Here is a 24548-nt window from a genome sequence, read left to right as displayed (position 1 = left end):
CTGTATCCCTTTCAAGTAGTCTGAACGAGTTCCTGAGCTGAATGATCGGTAGGGCGTGATGGTGAAGAGAACAAGCGATGTTGAGAGACGATCTGGACTTGGCTGCATTCTCCTCACTCTAAAACAACCGCACCTCTACTACGACAGCTATACAGTCGAACAGAATACAGAAGTAGTACAAGACAAGAAGACCCAACGAAGCAAGCACGAGGAAGGGGAGAATGTCGATCGCGTTGCTTCAATCCGACTACACAGCCCTCTCGAAGGAAGCAGGAAGGAGGCATTCGGATGTCAGAGATGTACGTGCTCTCACCACTAATCCCAGAGACTAGCTGATCATTGGAAGTCGTGAGCGTAGGCCGCCGACAAAGCGTCTCAATTGCTCAAGACATCGAAGGAGCAGGCTCTCCAAGATGCTTTGACAAGCACAGGTGAGCTCTATCGTACTCTGTCTATTGTAGCCAGAAGCTTAATGCGCGTTCCCCGTCGCTTTAGAACCCCCACTTCTCTATCAACCCATTTTCCTCGCTTCGTCTACCCGGAATGCGAAAGTGATCGCACTAGCCGTGTCAGCTTTACAGCGATTGATCACTGCTGGAGCTGTACCACCTGTAAGCTCTCGACGAATCGCTAGACAGGCTACCGCTAACTCTGATTTTCTTTTTCGCAGACTCTCGTCGGTCAAATCTTGCAAACTCTCGAACAAGTCCTACCTCAAGGGGTCGAGATTCAGCTCAAGATTTTACAGACACTAGTTAGTCTCCTGACGACGAAGGCTCCGCTGGAAAAGGGTGGACAACCACTTGTGAAAGGGGAAGAATTGGGTCAAGTAAGCTTCTTTTTCCTCCTCAATCACGATCTCAGCTTAGTCATTACGTTACAGGCTCTCGAGCTATCTCATCGTCTCTCAACGTCGAAGATTCCCGTCGTCGCATCTACCGCTTCCGCAACTCTTCGACAATTGTTCATGTTTGTCTACGATCGAATCGTCGATGAAGATACCCTCGTGGCCTCTTCCCGTGATCCCGACCACGACCCTTCAGTCCCTCCTGCAACCTTCGACGTCGATGTTCCTCCTCTCGAAGAAGATCGAGCTGCACCTCATCACCGCTCTTCAATCGACCAGAACGAAAACGCTCGAATGAGATCGATCAAACTACGACCTGCCGCGAGGGATGCGTATCTACTGCTCGAAGATCTGTGCCTGCTGATCGCTGGTTCGGTCGAAGGTGGACCGGATGGGGAACCGAGTTTCTTGAGATGGTCGAGCTTGAGCAGGACGTTCGGGTTGGAATTAGTCGAGAGTATCGTTAGTGGCTTTGGACCTGTCGTCAGAACAGTAAGCTTCTCTCTTCCGTCAGCTCTGTCTGTCTGCTGATCCCGTCTCGATTTCAGCACCCCGAATTACTTCTCGTCCTCCGAGCTCACCTCTGTCCACTCCTAATCCGCTTCCTCTCCTCGCCTCCCTCTCCAACCTTCTCCTTCCCTCTCACGCTACGTCTCACTCGTGTCGTCTTCCTCCTCTTGAAACAATTCTCCGATCTCCTCACTCTCGAATCCGAAGTTTTCCTCACCATGTTTGTCCGAATCATCGCCCCCGCCTCCTCCACTACCGACTCAACCTCTACGGGCGAGGGCGGACATCCAGCAGGACCAGGTCACGGGAATTGTCCATTATGGATGAGAGTTTTAGCTCTCGAGATTTTCAGGGGTTTGTGTGGAGATTTCGAATTGATGATGAAGTTTTATCAGAGGTACGATGCGGCGACCCTCGACAACTCGACGGCCAAGGGGAAGGGGAAACGAAGAGCGAGTGAAGGAGGAGGAGGAGAAACGGGAACGACGGCAGGATCGACAGTTTTCAGCGATTTAATGACGGCGTTCAATCGATTGGCGACGGAGAAACCGAGCTTACTAGGGACGGGGAACGCGGTGTTGTACGGCAGCTCGATGGGACCTTCAACGCTCGGACATCACCAACATTCTTCAACTGCGAGCGTTTCGACGTCGAACCTCGCTTCAACGCAGGGAGGAGGAGGATCCGGATCGGCGATGATTGACTCTGCGATGGAGATGGGAATTGGGTTAGCACAAGCAGCAGGGAATGTCGTCGGATCAGGAGCGGCGTCAGTCGGTCTTCACGCGACGGGATCCTCGACAAGCTTGATCGGATTGAACGCTTCGACGGCTTCGATGAAACTTCAATGCATCGATCAACTCGACAAAGCCGATCCGCCATCAATTCCAGAAACCTACATCTTCCTTCTCGCCCTGCAATGCCTCTCAGCTCTCGCGGATGGATTCTCGACCTTCACTCTCAACACTTACTCGACCCTTCTATCCGATCGAGCGAAATCGAAGAACGAATCAGTCAGTAAAGCGCCATCAGCAATCGACTGGAGTCAAATATCCGAGGAGGAGGAGGAACAGAAGATTGTTTCCCTTCGAATCGTGAAAGAAATGGCTGAAACTTCTTGGCCCGCACTCCTCGCTTCCCTCTCCTTCTTCATCGCGACCTCCCTCTCCGACGATCTCTTCACCGACGTCGTATCATCCCTTCAATCCTTCACCTGCGTTTGCGGAGTGTTGAACCTCTCAACTCCTCGTGAAGCGTTCCTCACCTCTCTCTGCAAATTCGCCATTCCTCCTTCCGTCGTCTCTCACATCGCGTCTCAAGACTCTATTCCATCAAAATCAACTCAAACTTCTTCAGCCGCGGCAACTGCAACGGCAGTTCTATCAGCGGGAGCAGAATCCCTCGGTCTCACTTCCGCATCTTCGAACCCTCTCCCCGTCGGCCTCTCATCCCGAAACCTCGCCTGTCTCACAGCGCTCCTATCCGTCTCGAATTACCTCGCTGGGTCCCTCGGCAAGACTTGGTTCTCCGTCTTCGAAGCACTTCAGAATGCGGATTTCGTCCTCCGGACGACCGCATCAAAGGGCAAGAAACGATCAACTACGAGCTCATCGATTATTGCGCCTTCGACTCTCGCGAAAGCAGGAGGAACGAGTAACGTCACTACGACTGGAGGAGGCGGAGATACATCAGAGCCAACGAAGTTCCCAGCCGTTCCTACCGAGGCAGACGAGCAGGCGATACAAAGAGGAATCGCGAATCTGTTCGAGGTATCAAAGGCACTCGAGGATGAAGCGTTCAAGGAATTCGTCGGAGCCTTGTGTCGCTTGAACGGCGAAATGGTTGGAATCTCGATGAACGATGACGGGACGGTCAAGGAAGATGACGAAGCGAAGAGCATCACGAGTGGGATCAGCTCGCCAATGGAGACACCCGAGAAGAGTCGTCGAAGATCGAGCGGGATCAGTCTGAAAACCCAGAAACTCGCGGAGAAATCGTTTGGAATCTCGAAACTCGGAGTCGTCGCTCTCTTCAACGTTCAACGACTCGTCTCAAAGGAGCCGCAACTCGGATGGAACCTCGTCACTTCTCATCTTCTCCTCGTTCTTCATTCGACCTCGATTCCCACCTCGATTCGACTTCAAGCTGCCGATGTACTCGATTCGATTCTTATTCTCGCTCCAAAGCACCTTTCGTCGATGCCGCAAGCCGTTCAACAACGAGCTCAAACTCAAGTTCTCGCCGCACTCTCTTCCCAAGCCGAACCAGCTCCTCGATTGCAAACCTCTACCGACGTCGACATCCGCCGAATGGCACTCGAATCCCTACTGAAGATCCTCGAAACGAATGGGCACGCATTTGTCGCGGGATGGGATCGAATCTTCCATGTTTTGAGAACGGCTTGTCCGACTTCGAGTCAATTCTTCTTCGCTCCTCCTTCTCCTCAACCTCCTTCTCACGCCGACTCTTCTCGAAGATCTCTCGACACAATCGTAGAAAGCGACAAGATCGAACCGATGACGCCATTGCGACTAGGCGCGGGAGGAGGAGGTAGCTATTTCCCGAGCGAACGAGCGGCGAAAACTTCAGTTCTCGTTAGAACGAGTTTCCCTTGTTTGCAGCTCATTTGTTCAGACTTCCTCGGGGGGTTGCAAGTCGAAGATCTGAAGGACTGTATCGGGACTTTGGCAGAGTTTGGGAAACAGGCTGAGGATGTCAACGTCGCTCTCACGGTCAGTCTCCGCCTCTTCCCCATTCTCGCCTTGTCACTGACCTCTCTATCTCACTGCTAGGCTGGAGGTCTACTCTGGAGCGTCTCAGATCTTGTTCAAGCGAAACGAAGAGTGGACGAAACGGACGATCGACACGGACAACTCTGGATGTTCCTCCTCCACCAACTCCTCTCCCTCTGTCATGACACGCGCCAAGAAGTTCGAGACGCCGCGATCACGAATATCTTCCGCTCGATCTCGATGTACGGAACGACCCTTTCGAAGGAGACTTGGGAACAATGTTGCCACGAGATCATTTTCCCTCTCGTTGAAGATGTCACTGCGGCGATCGAAGCTCAAGCACACATAGATGAATACTCTCTCGTTGAAGAAGAAGATACCCCGACTGTACCTCAAGCTCATGGTCCACCGATTCGACTCGTTGATAAACAATGGGACGACTCGAAAACGCTCGTGCTTCGATCGATGGGCGACGTCTTCTTCGACTACCTACCTCAACTCGTCAAGACGGATCGATATGAAGAGACTTGGAGTACGTTCGTCGGTCACCTTCGACAGAGCTTCGTTCGAGATCGACCTACTCCAGCTACGGCCGCGATGCAATCTCTCGAAAAGGTTCTCACCGTCTCCCTCGAAAGTGCTGAAGCGTCTCGAATCGCATCGTCGTGGGAAGTAGCCTGGTCGGCATGGGACGTAATCGGTTCTGCGATCGAGGAGAATTCGACTCAATCCGAATCTTCGAAATTCTTCACTCAACTCAATCTCGAATCGTTCGTCCGAGCCGTCTTACCCCTCTACACTCCTCCCTATATCTCTTTCGATCTCTCCCGAGTCTCCCGCCTCCTCTCAATTCTCAAATCGGTCCTCACCTATTCTCGAAGTCCCGATTATCGAGCCGACATCGATGGTCTCATGCCTCTCCAATCTGCGATCCTCGAAGTCGTCGCCGTCATCAAACTCGATGAAGTACCTGGAGCTGCCTCAGCCGTTCTCTCCGATTTGTCGGAATATCTCACTCTCGCCTATCTCGCTCCTTTCGAAGCTCAACCAGATGGTTCGGGTCGATTTAAACAAGCTCAACAAGTCACGTTCATCGCCCTGACGAAGGAAGTCATGCCGCACGTCTTGTGGCTGTATCAAAAGTATCGAGACGACTCTTCGATCTACGAACAAGGTGCAGTCGAGAAAATGCTCTCCGTGAGTTGCTCTCTCTTTTCAGCCCTTACTCGCGACTCACTGACCAGTCCGAGCACTTTCAGGCCTACGCTCTACCGATGAGATTGAAGCACGACTGCCCGTCACCTGCGAAATTCGGATCTGCTGAACCGTTATGGAAAACTGCGACTGTCGCTTTCCTCAAAGGAGTTCGAGATGTTGTCGCGACTCTTCGAGAGATCGGAATAGGTCAGTCAAACTCTCTCTCTACGTAATACCACTCGAGTGCCGACTCTCGTCGCTTTCAGATTTACCGCTCGAACGTTTCGTTGGGATTTGGCGTGCGATCGTGGAAGGATTTAGAGGTGCGCTGTTGGCTGAATCGTGAGTCTCCTTCCGAGCACTTGCTTCACGCTCTTGAGTCGGAGAGCTCACACTTTCTGCAGGGGCTCGAATGTACACCCGTCGCTCGAGACTTTGCACGAGGAGGAAAACTTTGATCTATCTCTTCTCCGTGAGTAGTATCGCTGCGCATCGATGAGGTATTCTTGCTGACAATGCGTCGGGACACACTCTCTCAGTCACTCTCGAGCAAGACGTTCTTCCTCACGTCGGTTCCTCTCTCGTTCCGGACGAGCTCATTCGAACTCTCGGCAAAACCCTTCAACTAGCCTCAAGACTCTACGAGCTGGACGTTCCTCGCGCCCGTCGCGAACGTACACTCGCTCACAAACGCAGCTTCACTTCTTCCATCGTCTCGATCGACGATTTCACTCCTCCGCCGACTCCGCCTGAACCGAGATTCGACAGCGATTCCGATCGACAAGCGAAGGAATTCGTGAGAGGAACAACCGTGGAGGTTGTCGAGGTCGGAAGGGAGAGATTCGCGTATTGGGCTTTCGATTTGCTCTTCGATTTGTGTTCCGATCACGATCAAGGTCAGTTCTCCTCGTTTTCAGCGTTCGATTCAGGGTGGCTGACACGAGCTCTCTCAGATGGTGAGACAGAACGACGAAGAATCGCGGCTTTGTGTCTACCCTCGCTCCTGAATCGCTGCGCCTCGATTCTCAAAACTTACATCGCTGATGCACCTCTGCGAGGCAAGATGCCTTTCCCTCGGTCAGTCACCCTCACTCACGAGCCTTTCCACGAGCTCTGCATATTGATGGTGACCGTCTCTCTATCACAGCATTCGACAAGAAGAGCTCGTTTACGTTCTCCAAAAGTTGACTTCGATCCGACTTCGAGAAGGAACCCTCTGGGCGAGCTCTCAATCGGACCCTTCCGCCTCTGCATCTTCGACATCTCCTCAGCTAGACGCTTCCCTTCCTTTGCCTCTGCTCATTCGCTCGACTCTCCTCCGCTCTTCTCTCGCACACCTCTATGAACTTCATCCTCTCTTCACCTCCCTTCTCTCTCTCGCTCAAATGACGCCTTCGATCAATCTCAACTACCTGCCTTATCGATCCACGGTTGGTCGAACACCCGACTCTGACGAACTCTCATTCGAAGGTCTCCCTCACGGTTTCCGAGTGAAACGAATCGGCCAAACCTCGATCGAGCAAGAGGAATCGGATGTTCTCAAGCTGGCCCTCACTGGTTTAGCTCTCGTTGGACAAGAGATTGGTGCAGGTCAATCTTTCTAAAATCTCTCATTCCTTGTAAAATTCTCAAGTCAGTTTCTCGCAGTTCTTTCACTCTTGTTGCAAATTCACTTCGTCGTTCTCCTACATCCCTTCCTTCCCTTTCCTTCAGTGATGCTCGAGAGCTAGAATAGATTCAGGTGGTTCCTCCCTTCCTTCTCCTCCTCTTCCTCCAGCTTCCTCCTCGGCGCTTCGTCCAACAGTCGCCATCAAACTCGAATTCCAAACCTCCGTTTCATTCGCGACGTCTTCCTCCTCGGCTTGTGCGTTCCTCATCGATTCACTCATCGACCCCGAAGACTCGACCATCGATCCCTCCGAGTACTCATATTCGTACTCTGCTCGTCTCGCAGCGTATAAATCGAATGATCCTTCTCCTGTTCGATCCCTACCTTCTCGGAGAGCAGCAGAGAAAGTCGGTCCGGTCCTCCACCAATCCCTTGCGACTTCATCCACCTCACGACTTGTCGATTCGAGTCCGAGTTGTCCGTCGATGGTCAAAGCTGCGAAGTAATCCGTTGGTCGTTCGAACGAGCTCGTTGCTGGATCGGCAGCGTTGAGAGCGGCAAAGACATCTTGCTCGAAGGAGGAAGGGAAGGATGGAGTCGGAGTGGGAGAGGGAGATGGAGTATGACCGAATTGATGAGGATGAGAAGATTGAACCGGACCTAGCTCGTGGGAAGTCGTCGGTTGATGAGCTGGAGGAAGTGCTTCTTCGCTTCGAGTCGACTCGACCAAGGGTAAAGAAGGAGCTGCAAGAGGAGGTTGTTGAACGGAAACGAAACGAGAACCTTGACTGTTTGAATGACTCGATCGATTGTAGCGATTGAAACTCGATCGAGGTTCTTCGACAGCGACAGCATCTTCTTTCGAGTCCTTCATCTCTTCGACTCCAAATCGACCGCCAGGTAGGGTAGAGAGTCGTCTCATGAGAGGTTGTTTCTTCTTCGTCGATTCCTTGATTTCTGTTTCTTTCCTTTCGATTTCAGGACGTTCTCCCTGCACGAGCTCGTCTGGGTGCGGGAGAGACGGATTAGGTTCTTCTGCGGGTTGTTGCTGACGAGGATCGGTAGGAGGAGTATCTTCGACGAGCACGGTCGGAGCTTTTTTCGCTTTCGGGCCGACAATGAACCTGAACTCGGTCTTCTTCGCCTTCGGAGTCGGGAGCTCCTGTCGCTGAAGAGGGGAGGGTTGACGCGAAGGGACAGGAGGTTGTTGAATCGCGTTTGAAGTAGAAGTAGCTTGAATGGATTCAGTCTCGTCGTGAGATTCGCGAGGGAGAACGGGAGGAGGTCGAAGAGCGAAAGGTCGAACTGGAGGAGGGTTCCGAGCGGGAATGAACCGAAATTTCGGGTTCGAAGTTCGTCTGCGAAGAGTTCGAGTCGAAACGGCTCGAGCTTTTCGAGGTTTCGGTGGATAGCTATTTTCTCAATTGAGATAGTGAGTCTTGTCACTTAGAGAGAGACAATGGAGACTCACACTGGATGAGTCTGAACGGTATCTTGAGCTTCTTCCTCCCTGACCATGATCAAAGCTTTCTTGTTCGATCGCATTTTGACTCTGCTCGGACCAATTCTCTTTTTCGTACTAACCCATCCGCTCCCCTTCTTCGAGATTCGTGCCGCTTCCTTCTCCGATACGAACGTCGTAAGAGGTCGAAGTCGTCCAAGCTCAGGTTCGGGTTCGCCCTCGAGCTGTTGATGAGCGAGAGGAGCGAAATCGGTTTGCGAAATTGTGAGGAAGGGGGTTCTCGGTGACTTTCCAGGCGGTAGACGTTTGACATGTTCGACTGGCCGAGGCTCACTCGCGGGACGTCGTCGAAGAGGGCTCGAACCGAAGACGTCTCTATCGAAACCTGCTTGAGAGGCGTTCACGAAATCGAGTGGAAGAGCATCGGTGCTTTTCGTTCGGTACGGAGCTTTTCGTAGCAGCTTCCTCTTATCCCCTTTCGACATCGTATCGAGTTCTTGTCCTCCTAGGAAGTTGAGGATTCGTTTGAAAGGTTTTCGAGGTCGACTCCATTCACTCGCATTTTCCTCATTTTCTCCCTCTCCCTCCTCTTCTTCTCCCCCTCTTTCGCTCCTATATTTCTCAATCGCCGTACTCAAAGGTAGAACGCCTGTTCTGAACCTCACAACTGAATCCTCCGAATCTTCCGACGATTCTTGATCCTCTTCCAATCCGAATCCTTCTCGAATTTGAGTCCACATCGTACGATTCGCTCTCGCACTCCTCACCTTCTTGACTACTCGACGTCGTTTCTTACTTCCTGTTGATGTAGTCACCGGGTTCTCGTAGTCCGATGCGGCTTCCTCTGAACCTGAAGTTAGATTCGAACGAAGTTTGCGACGACGAGATCGAGAAGAATTTAGGAGTGAGTAGGGACGGTAGGGAGTTTGTACGGGGTCGCTAGAGAATAGTTGGGACAAGGTAGGTCCATCGTCGGAAGCTTGAGCTTGTGAGGATGCGGGTAGTCGGTCGAGAGGAGTGAGAGAAGAAGAAGGATTCGGAGGAGAGAGCTTGAACGCTCGAATGTTAGCTAATCCTGCTCGTTTCGCGCGTAGAGCGAATCCAATACTCACTATTACTCTACTCGTAGAAGCTACAGGCCTATTCGCTTGAGGAGGAGGATAATTCGGAGTTGTTGAACGATTAACTCGCTGACTCTGCTCTTCTACCTCCTGGACGACCTCGAGAGCTGCTACAGCTTTCCCTTTCCCTTTCCCTACTGCTGTGAAGCGTCTGTCACTAGTCGTCGAGGTGTCGTTGACGGGTTGAGGCTTGTTTGATGATGAAAGTGACTTGCGATTCTTTCTCGGGGGCGGAGGACGACGGTGGCGACGCGAGGGAGGTGAAGGTGGTTCTTCAGGCTCCATCACCTCTCACTCGTTATGGTCGCTCGTGAGAGTCGTTTGAGGGGAGAAAAGAGGAGGTCTTTGCGCTCCACCTTCTCTCTTCTCTCTTCTCTCTTCTCGTGAACAGTTTCGCAAATCTCATCTCTCTCGAGAGTTGTTCCTGTACGTCCTTCCGTTTGATTCCAACTACTACAAGATACTGATATGTATAAACCTATGTTCTAAGCATTCTTTCCATGCCTTTCAGGGGGTATCTCTTTTCCTGTTCCTTTCCTCTCGTGAGAGGTTGCACTAGATCGCAGTGATAGAAGGTGCGAGGCCCATCATATTACTTCCAACGTCCGTCGCAAAGTATACATCTGCTCAATCACACGCAAAACATCATCAGCTTCCGTCTTGATTGAGCGAGGAAAGAGAACCAAACTCGAGCTCACTCTTAAGGAATACCGCTCCTACAAGCCACTCATTCGCACCTCCGATCGTTCCACTTGAAATACCCGACACACATTCTCCCTTGAGGTCGTCACTGACGGGTAAGAAGGTGAGATCGTCGGGACGGATGTTGAACGCTCGACCGGCGAAAGTGAGAGATAAGGTCGCGTTCGTCGTGCAGGGGAGAGTGAAGCCTGAAGACCAATAGAGTCAGAGAGAAGGACTCGAGGAGGAGGAAGGGGAATGGGACTCACCACCTTGTCCATCGGATTTCGCACCGGGAATCGCGGCGTGAATAGCTTCGGCATCAGGAGCAGGAGCGATGAGGAGAGTCGTTCCCTATAAAGTACACATGATATCAGACTCTGACGTCGACAACAGTGAGAAAATGAGCTCACGGTATCGAGGATCGCGGTACGTCCGCTCAAACCAAGAGATTTCCCATCAACCGCAACGTCGTCCATAGCTCCTTCCCAGAATCTACTCTCACAGACCATCAGCATCTTTCCTCTGCACCTCTAAACAGAGAGTGTGGTAGACTCACCCTTGATTGTTAACATTCGGGAACTCTGTCAAACTTCCATTATATTTCGTCGCATCGACTCCTCCAAACGTGATCTCTCCGTCGTTCTCTCCATCACTCAATCGAGCGAGATGGTAGCCCATTTGGGCGGAGGTGACTTGTCCTTCTGCGGCGAGTTGTTCGATCGGGGTAGGGACACCTTGTTGATTCGCGAGAATCGATTGGGCGAGTCCCATCAAACCGTCCTACAAATCGGTATTCGTGTCAGTCAAGAGGTAAAGACGGTACCCGAGAAGTAGACTCACGAAAGGGACTGAAGGATCACTGAAATCGTTCGATTCTTGAGTAACCGCTCCGAATTTTAAAGCGGTGAGTTTCAATCCAGCGATCGTCGCATCGTCGATAACGGTAGTTCCAGCAACGTCCCCTGTGCCGTAAGTGACGGTAAACTCGGTCGTCGTGTCCTGGAAAGTACCGGAAACTTCAGGACCGATCGCAGTGTGTCCTCCGCAAGCTGATCAGAGAACGAGTCAGCTTTTATCGAAACGAGGAAGAGAGAAGCGTATAGAAGTACCTGTACAAGCGGTCGAAGGGATCCAGAAATCTGAAGGAGACGGAAGTCAGCTCGGGTCGCATGAGAATAGACGAGGAGAAAAAACCAACCGGCGCTACCACTGTCCATCAAGACTCGGAACTCGGTGTTCTCTTCTCCCACTTGAACAGTAGCAAAGTAGCCTAGCGAGGGACGAATGTCAGCCTCGCGAACAGATGCAAAGGGAACAGAAAAGACTTACCGACATCGTTCGCTTCGATTGCAAGACCAAGCGAGTTGATCGCGGTAGGAGCAGTCGCCGGAGTCACTCTGTTCGAAGAAGCCGCTTCAAGATCGATAATACTGTATCCATCCCTCGTGTTATCGTATCTCGTTCGATTCGTTGACGCTGTCGAATCCGTATCGTTCGCTTGGGCACTCCTCGATTTCGCGATATTCGCTCCAGCATACCCGCTGACTCCATACCTCGCCATTCCGATCGCTCCATGACCCGGTAACGTCGTGATGTTTTGATTGAGTTGTCGATCTTTCGACAAGATTCGACTCAAACGATCTTGAATTTGTTGAACCGTTTCAGTCGCTCCGGCTAATGCGACTCCTCCTAACCATCTCTTCTTCTTCGTCTTCTCATCAGGTGGGGTGTCGTCAGAGGTCGAGGAGGAGGTGGTGGTGACGGATTCCCAACGTTTCACCATTTCATGTTTCATTTCGATTTCGGAGTTTTCCCCCAATGATCGTTTCGTCATTCTCGCGTGTCGTTTCACTCCGCGATGAATGTGTTGTTGTAATAAGACTTGAGGATGAAGGTGAGCGTTCTTGTCGCTTCGAGTTGCGAGTCGAGTGAGGGCGACTTTCGAGGAAGATTCGACGAAGGGAGAAGACGAGCGAGTCATCGATCGTTTGCGGTTGCTCCGTTGGGAGCGAAGTTGAGGAGCTCGGCGCTTGAGACGAGGAGAAGAAGTGTCGAGGGAAGAGGAGGCAGCCGATCCTTCTGAAGCTGCGGCGAGAGCGAGAAGAGGAGTGGCGAAAACCGCGAGGAGAAGTGTCGAAGGATGCATGATCTAACAGTAGCTTTCAAAGTGTCAACGACTCGTCTCCACAAGGAAAGGTACAATAGACTTACGAAGACCGGCTTCTGGCTTGAACTGGGGAAAGAAAGAGATTAGAGAGGGAGAAGAATGAGCTACGAACGAAGACGAGTCAGCGACCAATAGATGAGGGGAGATCGAGAATGGGCTTACAGTGACAGCGCTGCTGTGCTGAGTGTGAACGAGCGTGAGTTTGAAACGAGTGGAAGGTGAAAAGTCGAGGTTCGAAAGCGGTACCGGCCGCTTTGGGGGGAGATCTGCCGGGGAAAGAGACGGAGGGGACGAAGAGACACGAGACGAGGGAAAGAAGGAAGGGAAGGAGGAGCGAGACACCGAGAGAACCAGAGCAATGTTGAGAGAGAAATCCTTCAAAGCCATTCTAAAAATTTGGATTTGGGCCGGGTCTCCTCCCTTCGGAACCCTTGGCGAATTTCAAGGCGAGGAAGACGGGCTGGGGATCATTCGTGACCAGCTTCGCTCGCACGTTGAGAGAATTTGATCGAACAAGCTGTTGCTCACCCGGTCAAGCGAAATTTCCTTCTTCCGAGCGACTCGACAAATGGCACGAGTCTGTCTCGTCTTGCCTTCTTCCTCCTCTCAGAATACTCGTATCATGGCTCGGATAAATAGTTGTCATCATTGTCACGTTCAGCCTTGAGCTTCAGGATCTGCAGAAGCCGCTTTGTGCTGCGACGAGGGAATGAAAATCAGCTCAGCTCTCGCTCGTTCTCCACGACACGAGAGCGGAAGCATACCTTTGGTGTGAAGTTCCAATCGTCAGGAGGAGTGCCGAGGAACATGTTTGTAATTTTGACCCAATCGTTCGCTTGATCCGAAGCGAGTCGAGTCTATCTCATCTCAGAGTCAGTCACGGCGACACACAGCGAGAGAGTATGTTGAACGTACCTCGAGCTGATCACGACCCTTGAACGGGAGAGCTCGATCGTTCATTTGAGCCGGCATCCGTTCGAGAAGACCGACAGGGATGTATCGATGAGTGAACGAGAGCGATTCGCACACAAATCGTCGAGTCTTGTTTACTCCCATTTGATCAGATCCCTATTTCAGGACGGCAGTGTCAGTCGAAGCCTACGGAATCAAGGAGAAAAAGGATTACGAACCCAGTGCTCGAGCCCGTAGTCGCAAAGTTTTCCGATCATGTCGAGTCGTTCTCGCGACGAGATATCCCCTGCAGCGAATGTGCGGTCAATACGTATCTCAAGACAGCTAGAGAGCGAATCGACTTACAATCTCTTCGTTCTTTGATTTCCGAAAAGATCCAAGGCTGTGTTGCCGAATCCCCGAGTAAGTCTCTTACGTGGGAGTGCAAGACCAACGCAAGAAGAAGAACTCACCTTGATAAGGGCACCTCTCGCGATCATGATCCCGTCAACTCCGCTCGATTCCATGTTTTCGTAGTACGTTCGATAATCGTACGCGTCCCCGTTTCCGAAGATCGGGATTGGTTCGAGTCCTTCGTCGGCGGCGTGCTCTCGCAGCACTTTGACACATTCTCCGATATCTGTACATGTAGAGAACCGTTAGAGAGAGCGCTCGAATGGAGAAGAATGAGAAAGAGCAGCGCACATTTGTAATCTGCTACAGACTTGTAGCGTTGTTGTCTCGATCGACCATGCATCTACCCCAAATCGACCCTTTCAGCCGGTGCACAACGTCACATCGACAGAAAAGAGCGAAAACGGACCGTCACAGCTTGAATGCCCCATTCACTCTGCAACCTCGGCATGAGTTTATGCGCGACCGGTTGAGTGTTGGTCACTCCCGTACGAATCTTGATCGTCAACGGGATCTCTCCCAACGCTTGACCCATTCCGATCAAAGATTTCCCGAGTTTACCTGCGTGAGCTAGCAAGGCGGATCCGGCTCCTTTGTTGAAGACGAGATCGATGGGACATCCACAGTTGACGTCTAGAAAGAGTGAGATGCGTGAGTGTGTTGTAATGACTGAAGCGAGTAAGAGCTGAGAGTGGTCTTACCAAGGAAATCGATATCAGCATTTTTGACGATAGCTTCAGCAGCTGGAACGAGTACTTGAGGTTTCGATCCCGTGATCTGTACTCCAAAGAACTTTTCACTCGGATGCCTGGCAGGATGAAATTACTCAGTGACCGACTCGAAGAACGAGAACTGAATGAAACCTCAAACTGACCTTCTAAGTAAACTCCATTCGTTCGCATTCCCACTCAAGAACTCCTGCGCGAGTCCCATCTCTGAACAAGTAATATCGAGTCCATTCTCGACACACAACCTTCGGAACGGTAAATTACCGACGGTCGTGAGAGGAGCCATGTAGAGTTTCCCTTTGAAATCGAGACGACGTTTCTCGGGAGCTCGAACGCGAGCGAGATCGGGGACGAAAGAACGACTAGGATGGGAGTCGATATCTTTGGCGTCGGACGTCGAGGTCGAAGTCGAGGTCGAGGCGACTGGGTCGAGAGGCATGGACGAGTCGACGGGAGCCGCTTCTAGGTTCGATGTCGAGGTAGTGTTCTCCTCGACGGTGGCGGGAGCAGGAGGAGCAGGAGTCTCCGTTTGCTTCTTCTCTCCGTTTCGGTCTCGTTTGTTCCCTCGTCCTTTGCCCTTTCCTCCATCTTCTCTCGCATCGAAAGGTTCTCCAATCGATTTGAGGTACGCACAACTGAGAGGGAACTTCTCCTGTTGATGCAACGGTCCTCTCAAATATGATTCAGTCTCACGGTATCCGGTACTGAGTCAAATTCGAGAGAAAGATGCGCACCTCTGATTTCCCACCACCTCTGACAGATTTGATCGTCATGGTCGTCACGTAGTTCTTCTCTGCCATATGACTCAACTTCTTCAACCCTTCCCCACTCTCTTCCTCTCGTTTCTTGATCGTTTCCGCGTTCTCGATTAATTCCCATCCACACCCCTCGAACCCTTTACCCTCTTCGACTTTCCTCATATGACTCTCTCCATAACGACACTTGAATCCATACGGGCATCTTCCGAGCGAGACGAACAAGGGGCAAGCGTGAGAAGAGAGAGTCGGAGTCGATAAATCGTCCGGATTCGAAGGGAGGGAATACTGGATGTCGGCTTGTCGAGAGGCAAGGTAGGCAGTAAGATCATGATCGAGTTTACAATTCGGTCGAGTACAAGGTTTCCCTTGAGCGAGAATGTTGCAGATTCGAATATCGCCAGTTCCAGCCGTATGATCAAATTTACGATTCTATCTCGTCCATACCCATCAACTCGAATTGCTTCTTCCTTCGATGGGAAGTGACTTACCTTGTTTTGACCCTTGAGCTTCGATTTGCCCGTTCCGTTCTCCTCTGCCAGTTTCTTCGCTTCCTCCTTCGCCGCCTTTTTCGCTTCCCACTGTTCCTGTTGTCTCTGTCTCGCCGCCGCCTTCTTCTGCGCTCCACTCAATCTAACTTTCTTCACTTCTGGCTCATCTCCAGTAGTAGTTGTTGAGGGTTCTTGTCCCTCCAACCCTGGAGCACTCGAAACTCCTTCGACTCCTCCTCCACCTGGAGCCGGTTCAGCCGGAGTAGCGTCTGTGCTATCTGGATTCCCAGTTTGAGGTGGAACGGCTGCGATGTTACCACTCCTCAACGGTTCCTCCTCCTTCTTCCCAGAGCGATCTGAAACGAGAGTCGATCTACCTTCGGCAGCATCATCATCGATCGTTTCCCTTGACCCTCCTCCACCTCGTTCTTTACCCATCTTGTCCCACAATACATAGCTATCCACGGGACAACCGGGAGAGAAAGAAAGTGTTAGTGAGGGAGCAAGGTTTAGAGATGAAGGGGAGAGAAAAAGATGAGGGAGGACTTACTCGTTCTTGATAGGAGCGAGACCAGTCCAGGTCTCGTAGTATCGCGGTTTGTTGATTGGAGGTCCGGTGGATTCCGACATGGCGTTGAGGTCGGGGGTGTGGAAGTCAAAGGAGAGAAATGATTTCGTTGGATCTCGCAGAATGTTGATTCGAGGTAAGTCTCTGCAGGTCACTGTAGCGTATTCTGCGACTGAAAGCTAGCAGTGCTCTCGAAACGGCAAGCGGACAAGAAAGTTAAAACTAATTTCGGGGTTTTCTATTCACGATTGAGCTGTAGTTTGTCTATCTGCAAATCCAGTCATCTAACCCTTATCCTCGCCTCTATATACTCCATCCTCCTCCGCGAGTTGACCAATATCGATTTAATTCTTCTTGATCCTCTGCTCAACCTCAAACAATTCCTCGAGCGTGTCCTTAACCGACTGTCTGAATGGAATGAACTCAATGCCCAATTCCTTCTCGACTTTACTGGAATCCGTCGAGAAATGAGGGGAAGCGGGTTTCGAATCGTCGGGAGGGAAACGGGAAGCTTGAGCGGGGAACGCTTGTCGACCAAAGTTGGCGATTTGGGCATTGTCGAAATGACCTACACGAGCAGAGAGAGTCAGTTAGTAGAGATACGCCGTGGTAGGTAGGAGAGTGATATGGAGAAGGGATCGTACCAGCGATAGTGAGGTATCGTTGACCTTTTGCGACTTCTTCGGTTGATGCCAAAACGTGAATCTTTGCGATATCCCTCACCTGTAAGCAATGATGAACTATCCGACATCAGTCACTGTATCCCGAAAGGACGTCACTGATCGTGGGAGACCAATTGCTTACATCAGTCCAAACGGGGAAGCTCGTCTCTGGAACTTTTTCCGCATCAACGATTCCCCAAACGGCTCCAGCAGAAGTATTGATCGCTTCCATCGAATCGATCGGTTGTTGAGGAGGTCCAAAGATCAAAGGAGGACAAACGGTCGAGAGGGCGAAGTTCGATTCGGATTCCTTTGCAATCTTCCACGCTTCTTGTTCGGCGATAACTTTCGAGGCCTGCGAGCGCAACGAATCAGCAACTGAAGCTGACAATGAAAAGTGATGAAACAGCGCTCACGCAGTAGATTTGAGCTTGATCTTTCGAAGGATCCATCTTTTTCGTCTCCTCATAAGTAGCAGGGTTCCAATCTTTCTCCGTGAACGTCGTCTCGGGTCCCAATCTTCCAAAGTCCAGAACCGACGCAAACGAACTCGTAACGACCACTCGCTTGACCGATTCCTCCCTTTGAGCCGCCTTGAGAGCCGATCGAGTTCCCTTCAAAGCGGGAATCAACATGTCCTCCTCGACGTCTTTGATATCGTAATGGAAGGGAGACGCCGTGTGAGCGAGAATGGTGACCCCTTTGATCGCTTCGTCGAAGGCTCCGTCAGATGCGATGTCTTTGACGATAACCCAGGAGAGGTTCGAGATGTCGACGGATCGTGAGCGTTGGTAGGAATTCCATCGGTCGATTTTTTCTTGGGAACGAGCTGTGGCGCGGACCTTGAAGCCCTTCTCGAGGTACGCTAGGATGACACTGGAAGCGACGAATCCCGTACCCCTAATCAACGATGGACCGAGAGTCAGCGGACGATTTAGAGTTGGAAGAGGAGAGAATTGCGACTCACCCGGTAACGAGAACTAATTGTTGTTGAGCAGACATATTCTTTCTTTCTAAAACTCGTAGGTGATATGTGATGTAGAAGGAAGAGAAGAGAGAGCGAGTAGAGAGAGGGAGAGGGTTTGACGTGAGGCTGAACGTCATTCTTGAGCTGACCGAGCAGAAAAAGCTGTGCGGTCCTCCATTCCTCGCCTTCCTCCACTCGACCGAAGATTTCTCAGCTTGGGCTTGGGTCGAATCTGCATTTCGCCTCCATCTCGTTTGGTTTTGTCGTGATTTGATAAGATTCGAGAGTGAGTTAGAGGTGTGGAGGAAGTTGGCGGAAGCGAGTCGAGGGGATGAGATAATCGGTCATAGCGTTCTATTGTTCGTCGTGGAGGTCGTCGACGTCCAGAATATCCATCCACGTCGAGCTGATTGTCGCAAGCGTCCTGAGCTCATCACACTCGTCGCCTTCCCCTCTCCTCGCAGGTTTCCTTTCCCCCTTTTCCTAAAGTCATCCTCTCCCTTTAACCCGATAACCCAACTCTCGCAATCTCCGCCCCCTCCTTACACCTCTGTACCTCCCTAAACAACCCCTGTACACCTTTCGTAACCCTTTCCAAATCCCCCGTCGAAATCAAGGGAGGATTCGCCAGAGACTTTTCAGAGTAACCTCCTAGAGCTGAACGACTTAGAAGGGAAATGAGGATATCTAGAGTGGAATACATCGATTCGAGATCTGGTCATCGCATAGGCGAGAGAACGCTGAGTTCGATTGCGCGAGAGAGAGAGTACAGAGAAAGGAAGAGCGAGAACGAACCAGGAGGTGGAGTTCCGGCTTCGAAAGCTCTCTCGACGCAGTCCAACACGCTAGTAGCCTCATTCTCTAGTTTATCGATCAATCCACCTGATCTCTCTCCCCCTTCGACGCCCTGAGACGTCCCCAAGAGTAGAGCTAATCCTTTCTTCGCCTCAATCATTGGGTCTTGTACGACCAAAGCCGAGCTACCTCCCGTAGTCCTGATCGAAGGTGCAGCTCCAGTCCCTGTTCCGGCTGTAGTCGTCGGGATACGGGGATGTGAAGGACGTGACTGAGAATGAGAAGCGAGCGGAGTTCGAGGGTTCGGAGGGGAGAACGCTTGAGGAGTGGGAGGGAACGCAGAGGCAGTCGAGTACTGCATCCTTCTGTGCGTCTGGGTTCGATGAATAGACAGAGAGAGAGGAACTTGCTCGAGCCTGCCGCGATCAGCGACAATTTGCCGAACTTCTCCCTCTCTCCTTCACCACCGCTCTCGATCACGAGTTCGAGAGTATCACTATAGAACACTACGACAGTATGCCCCATCGCCCTTCATCAGTCGAAGTGAGCTCTTCCCTCCTTTCGAGCGTTTTCGTTTGCTTCGATTCTCAACCAACTCCAACCCGCCTCTTACTCTGTGTGACCCTGACTGACCATTACTATTTTCTACACCTCTCTACTCCCCGTCACGCGCGTGTTGACCCCTGTTCCCTCCTCCTCTCTCGTTCCTCCTCTCTCAAAACTCGATGACGGCATCGCTCCCTTTCCCCCTCTCCCACTCTCACTCTCTAGGTCGGACCCGAGCCCCGATCCGACGAAACCCGACCTCGACGCTACGCCGACACGGCCGATGAATTATCAAAGACCCCAGAACCGGGAGTTGAAGTGATTCCGGATTTGTTAGCTAAATCGGTCGAGATTCGAGGAGATCAACCTGCTGTGGGATGGAGGGAGGTTGTCAAGGTACATAATGAGGAGAAGGAGATTACCAGTAAGTCATCCTTTCAAACAGTCGACTCCGCTCGGAGAAACACTTCGAGCGCTTCTCGAGCAGAGCTGACTGTACGAACGCGATGGACTTACTAGAGACGGTAGGAGGTAAAGAAGTGAAAGAGAAGAAGAACTGGCAATACTTCGAACTCTCCGACTACAAATACTTGAGTTATAAGGAATTGGCGGAAATTGTTAAACAAGCTGCGAGCGCTTTGATCGAAACGGGTCATTCGAAGGATACAATGTTTAACATCTTCGCTTCGACGTCCGTGCACTGGCAGGTCATGGCTAACGGTACGCTCCTATCTCTTCCTGTTTCCCCTCCGTGTCGAGGCTCACTTTACTGAATTTCGACCCCGTTCGCTTGCGTATAGCTTGCGCCTCTCAATCGATCACATTCGCCACGGCCTATGACTCTCTCGGACCCGACGGACTGCAACACTCGATCAACGAGCCCTCCGTCTACGGACTCTTCACGAACGCCTCTCTCCTCTCTACCGTCTCTTCGATCGTTTCCTCCTGTCCTTCCCTCAAAGTTCTCATCTACGACGGAGATCAAAAGGATATCAAGTCTGGTTCACTCGAGAAGATTAGGGAACAAGGAATCAAGGTTCTTCATTGGGAAGAATTTTTGAAATTGGGAAAGGAGAACCCGAAGGAACCGAATAGACCAGGGAAAGATGATGTTGCTACTATTATGTATACTTCGGGATCGTCCGGAGCTCCCAAAGGTTGTGTTATTACTCATGAGAATGTCGTTTCTTGTGGTAAGTTCTCTCACTCTTCCTCTCTCTCTATGCTCAGAGTTCGGACGTGAGACTGATGAACGTGGGGACGAGGTGTGTAGTCGCGGGAGTAATGACGGTATTAGGACAATTGATCACGCCTGATGCGAGGTTTATCGCTTATTTACCACTCGCACACATTTTCGAAATGACTGTTGAATTCACTTTACTCGTCAGTCTCACACTCTTCTCTTTGGTCGTTTCATTCAACTGACACTCTTCTTGTCTATCGTAGTACGTCGGAGTAAGTTCCTCTGCTCATGTCAACCTCATCGACGAATTTCTCGTTTTGAGCACTGACTGACACCTTTCCATTCTTCTCTCGCTCCAGATCCCAATGGGTTTCGCCAATGTGAAAACTTTGACCGACAATTCCGTTCGAAACTGTATGGGAGATATTCGAGCTTTCAAACCCACAATCATGACCGGTTCGTCTTCTCCCTTCTCCCTTTTCTCCTCCCTTTCTTCCTCCCAGCTCCCGTCTCCTGTTCCTCTGTCTCGCTTGCTGACACTCATGTACGGCGTATGTAGGTGTTCCAGCAGTGTGGGAATTAATCCGTAAAGGAATCCTCTCAAAAGTCACTTCGGGAGGTACCCTCAAATCCTCCATTTTCCACGGTGCCCTCGCCGCGAAATCTTGGACCAAACACCTTCCACTGGTCGGAAGTGTCGTTGGGGCCGTGACGGATAAGGTCGTGTTCAATCAGGTTAGAGCGGCGACGGGAGGGAATTTGACTTATGCTGTGAATGGAGGTGAGTTCTCCCTTCTTTTTCTCTTCTGAGGTAGCTTGGAGAAGGAAGCTGATAGAGATGGGATGAGGGAATAGGTGCACCGATTTCGGAAAGTACTCAGGAATTCTTGATGCAAGTTCTCACTCCGAATTTCATTCAAGGGTGAGTCTCCCTCTCGCTCTCTTCCACTCCATCCTTTTCTCGCTTCTGACCTGATTGAATACTTCGTACGCACGCTTATAGATACGGTGGAACGGAATCCTGCGCACTTTCGTAAGTTCCCCCTCGAAGCTCTCTCTCCGTCTCGTCGGTCCAAACTCATCCATCCATTCACTCTTCAGTTGCATTCTCCCACCATCAATGGCCCGACCCGGAACCGTCGGACTCCCCTGTCCTCCCGTCGAAATCAAACTACGAGATTTCTCCGACGCGGGATATCGAGCTCAAGGGAATCCTCAAGAAGGGGAGATTTGTATGAGAGGTCCGGCGATTTGTAAAGGCTATTGTCAGTCCCTTCTCTCTCTATACGGAGTATGACGAGAGAAGGATATTGACACCTAGATGAGTGGGTTTAGATAAGAGAGATGATTTGACGAAAGAAGCTTTCGTCGATGGTTGGTTCTTGACAGGAGATATCGGGAGATGGAACCCTGTAAGCATGCTTCCTTCCTCATCTCTACTAGACTTCGAGAACTAAGTTCTGGTCGATCGCGTGTAGGATGGAACTCTCTCAATCATTGATCGCAAGAAAAACTTGGTCAAACTTTCTCACGGAGAATACATCGCCGTCGAATCTCTCGAGTAAGTCCTCGCCTCATCCTTTCTCTCTCGCTCGAGTGAAGGTGAGACTGATAGGTTGTCGTCGATGGGTTTCAGATCGAAATACAAATCCTCACCTCTCGTAACAAACATTTGCGTTCATGCCGATTCAAACGCCAACAAACCTATGGCCGTACGTCTCACTCCCTCATCTTCTCCCTACCTCAGCCCTCACTGACTCCTGTTCGATGAGTGATCCAGATTATTGTACCAAACGAGTCCGCCGTCCGTAAACTCGCCTCCGACCAATCACTTCATTCCTCCGCCAATTCATGCGAATGGAAAGAATTGTGTCAAGATTCGAAAGTCTCTAAAGCGGTTTTACAAGAACTTTTGAGTGTTGGGAAGAAATCGGGATTGAAACCTATCGAGGTACGTTCTCTCTCTCGCTTTCCCTTCTCGAGTATGAGGGAGAATGAGGTAACTGATGAAGGGAGGAGAGAGAGAAACTAGATGCTACAGTGTGTGGTGTTGGCTCCGGAAGAATGGACCCCTCAGAATGGGTTCTTGACCGCCGCACAGAAATTACAGAGAAAAGTGATTTTGAAGGAGTTTGAACAAGAGATCAAGGAAGTTTACCCGTAAAGAACGAGTTCACTCCAGGTTGAGATCACGATGGCGCCGGCGTGGAGGGAAAGTCTCTCGAGATGGAGAGCTTATCGAAGTTTTATAGAGTTTTTTTTTGTAATTTAGTTCGAACCGAGTTGTTTATAGTTCTCTCTCATTCTCTCGTTGTCATGCTCGTGTAGAAGCAGAGAGGGACAGACACTGTCTCCCTGAGTTCAGCTCACTGCAATCTCGTTTCCGTCGTCCACTGAATTTGATTGAGCTAGGATCTCGTACATTGCGTTCCCCTCCCTCCTATTCTAAACTTTCTTCTTCTTCCTCGGTGCCAACGTATTAACTTTCCTCTTCCCCTCCTCCTCCTTCATCTTCCTCTTCCTTTCCTCCCTCAACGCTTCCATCAATCCTTCATTCCTAACTTTCACCAACCTCTCAATTTCTCCTTTCTCAACATTTCCCTTCTCGACTTCCAATCCAACCAATCGTTCAACGTCGTCGGCCCATTTCGAAAGTGCCGGAATGAGGGAGGAGAGTCTGAGGAGGGAGTAATCTTGGTTATGGAATTGAGTCCAAAGTTTCGTAAAGATCGCATGAGGTAACGAACTCGGATAACCAGTTGGCGCTGTCGTTGATCCTCCTGATCCTCCTCCTCCTCCTCCTTGTTGCACGTTCGTCGTCGTCTCGTGATCGGTTGACTCTTCATCGTCACCTAGAGCTAAAACGAAAAACCCAACCAAAACTCCCGAACAACATTCCTGTCTCCACCCCATCCTTTCCCACCATTCCCCAACTCCTCCTTTCACCCCCTCTACCAATCTCCCTCTTTCCCTTTCCCTCTCTTTCTCTAATTCCTTCATTCGACTCTGAAGTGTCGAATTCGAGTTTGAACCGGAAATGAAACTGAGTTCATGGAGTTGATGATGTAAATCATCGTAATCCCCTTCTGCACCCGACGGTGAAAGTGACGAAGAGGTCAAGGAATGAAGGAATCGGGATTTTGGATCGTCCGGAAATGCGGGAATCAAATCGGCTAAATCGAGCGTCGAGGCGGGAGTTGAGGGAGGGTGAAGAGGCGACGAGAGAGTCGAGTAAGGGTGTCCGTACACCCAGGAAGAAGACGGGAGAGAAGGTAGGTAAGGCAGAGATTCGGAGAGAGTGAGACCGGGGATTAGGTAGAATTTTTGAATCGATCGTTTCGAGGAGGAAGAGGTGGTCGAGAGTTCCAGGGTTGATTTCCACCATCTCAGTAATCCTTTATCGTCCAACACTTTCTTCCCTCCCTGCGTCTGCGAAGTATTTTCAATCGACCCAGGAAAAAGGTATTGACTCTGACTCCTCGCGAAGACATGTACCCTCAATCTCTTCGTCCCATGCGGTGGATGATCGAAATGATACCTCAAAAACGCCGCAACGAACGCCTTAGTCGGAGAAAGAGTCGGAGAGAGAGAAGAAGAAGAAGGAGGGGGTTGTAAGCCGGTTGTATCGATTTTCGAAATGTAAAGAATCGAGACTGAAGTGAGAGGGATCGTATAAATTGAAGCTTCGATCGCACAGAGTGGGACCCAACCTTTCACCGTCGTCACTGTCTCCTTCTCCTTCTCCTTCTGTGTGTCTCCTTGCGTCGTAGTCGTCGTTTCGTTCAATTCTTTCCCCTTCTCCTTTCCTTTCCCATTTCCCTCCGCCCCTCCCTCACTCTGCTGCGTAGTAACCTCTCGTTCAATACTCAATACGCAAAGTACTTCTTCCTGCCAAATCTTGATCCCCGTCTTGTGGTGGTTCTGGTTCTGGTTCTGGTTTATCAAAGAATGATGAGGAAACAAGGCATAACTCCTCCGAGGTTGAGACCTGATCGTTTGAAATTTGAAATCGTGGGTTCCTGGGAACGTACTCTCGAGGGTCGAAGCGATGTAGGTTGTCAGGGAGGGCGGAGCGGAGGAGGAAGAGGAGGAGAGCTGAGGGAGAGAGATGAGGTGAGTTTGAGACGCGTTCGCCGAGAGATAGGAGAGGAGAGACACACGGAGGGATCTGGAGTAGCCATGGTGAGCTCCTGGGTACGCGACGAGAGGATTTCGGGTG

The 24548-nt window shown here is 50.9% G+C and overlaps 8 protein-coding genes across 8 annotated transcripts; 2 read left to right on the top strand and 6 right to left on the bottom strand.

Moving 5' to 3' along the window:
- Positions 1-221: 221 nt before the first annotated feature.
- On the top strand, positions 222-6890 carry MON2 (Mon2p; the record flags this gene model as incomplete). Its single annotated transcript, XM_076631276.1, has 13 exons — positions 222-299; positions 359-431; positions 496-611; positions 671-829; positions 884-1339; positions 1396-4089; positions 4150-5286; positions 5349-5493; positions 5553-5628; positions 5691-5758; positions 5826-6182; positions 6252-6363; positions 6434-6890. 13 exons carry the CDS (start codon positions 222-224, stop codon positions 6888-6890), a joined length of 5928 nt encoding a protein of 1975 aa, XP_076488855.1.
- Positions 6891-6995: 105 nt separating this feature from the next.
- JCM6883_001422 (uncharacterized protein) lies at positions 6996-9763 on the bottom strand (the record flags this gene model as incomplete). Its single annotated transcript, XM_076631275.1, has 2 exons — positions 6996-8307; positions 8367-9763. The coding sequence occupies 2 exons, from the start codon at positions 9761-9763 to the stop codon at positions 6996-6998; spliced, it is 2709 nt and encodes a 902-aa protein (XP_076488854.1).
- A 270-nt stretch (positions 9764-10033) lies between these two features.
- Positions 10034-12308, bottom strand: JCM6883_001421 (pepsin-like aspartic protease; the record flags this gene model as incomplete). The annotated part of the gene is made up of 9 exons (XM_076631274.1): positions 10034-10101; positions 10177-10368; positions 10429-10513; positions 10573-10654; positions 10719-10942; positions 11003-11211; positions 11272-11301; positions 11361-11432; positions 11492-12308. 9 exons carry the CDS (start codon positions 12306-12308, stop codon positions 10034-10036), a joined length of 1779 nt encoding a protein of 592 aa, XP_076488853.1.
- A 678-nt stretch (positions 12309-12986) lies between these two features.
- Positions 12987-16238, bottom strand: DUS3 (tRNA dihydrouridine synthase DUS3; the record flags this gene model as incomplete). Its single annotated transcript, XM_076631273.1, has 13 exons — positions 12987-13025; positions 13094-13186; positions 13245-13397; positions 13460-13527; positions 13587-13623; positions 13694-13860; positions 13926-13977; positions 14044-14267; positions 14336-14442; positions 14509-15014; positions 15097-15549; positions 15609-16065; positions 16159-16238. 13 exons carry the CDS (start codon positions 16236-16238, stop codon positions 12987-12989), a joined length of 2436 nt encoding a protein of 811 aa, XP_076488852.1.
- Positions 16239-16520: 282 nt separating this feature from the next.
- JCM6883_001419 (SDR family oxidoreductase) lies at positions 16521-17840 on the bottom strand (the record flags this gene model as incomplete). The annotated part of the gene is made up of 5 exons (XM_076631272.1): positions 16521-16744; positions 16821-16899; positions 16981-17193; positions 17255-17738; positions 17806-17840. The coding sequence occupies 5 exons, from the start codon at positions 17838-17840 to the stop codon at positions 16521-16523; spliced, it is 1035 nt and encodes a 344-aa protein (XP_076488851.1).
- Positions 17841-18307: 467 nt separating this feature from the next.
- On the bottom strand, positions 18308-18961 carry JCM6883_001418 (uncharacterized protein; the record flags this gene model as incomplete). Its single annotated transcript, XM_076631271.1, has 2 exons — positions 18308-18519; positions 18601-18961. 2 exons carry the CDS (start codon positions 18959-18961, stop codon positions 18308-18310), a joined length of 573 nt encoding a protein of 190 aa, XP_076488850.1.
- A 155-nt stretch (positions 18962-19116) lies between these two features.
- On the top strand, positions 19117-22493 carry JCM6883_001417 (uncharacterized protein; the record flags this gene model as incomplete). Its single annotated transcript, XM_076631270.1, has 16 exons — positions 19117-19143; positions 19372-19570; positions 19666-19866; positions 19947-20339; positions 20420-20529; positions 20593-20601; positions 20689-20785; positions 20889-21110; positions 21185-21251; positions 21333-21362; positions 21431-21594; positions 21665-21741; positions 21808-21890; positions 21966-22041; positions 22110-22280; positions 22362-22493. 16 exons carry the CDS (start codon positions 19117-19119, stop codon positions 22491-22493), a joined length of 2058 nt encoding a protein of 685 aa, XP_076488849.1.
- Positions 22494-22774: 281 nt separating this feature from the next.
- On the bottom strand, positions 22775-24510 carry RTT109 (H3 histone acetyltransferase RTT109; the record flags this gene model as incomplete). The annotated part of the gene is made up of 2 exons (XM_076631269.1): positions 22775-24424; positions 24490-24510. 2 exons carry the CDS (start codon positions 24508-24510, stop codon positions 22775-22777), a joined length of 1671 nt encoding a protein of 556 aa, XP_076488848.1.
- Between the last annotated feature and the right edge of the window lie 38 nt (positions 24511-24548).

This window comes from Sporobolomyces salmoneus (genome assembly GCF_050403485.1).
Source record: "Sporobolomyces salmoneus JCM6883 DNA, S_salmoneus_JCM6883_v1_ctg15, whole genome shotgun sequence".
In the NCBI taxonomy this organism is placed as follows: Eukaryota; Fungi; Basidiomycota; class Microbotryomycetes; order Sporidiobolales; family Sporidiobolaceae; genus Sporobolomyces; species Sporobolomyces salmoneus.
Note: the sequence above shows the minus strand (reverse complement) of the source record. Positions and strands in the feature narration are given on the sequence as shown.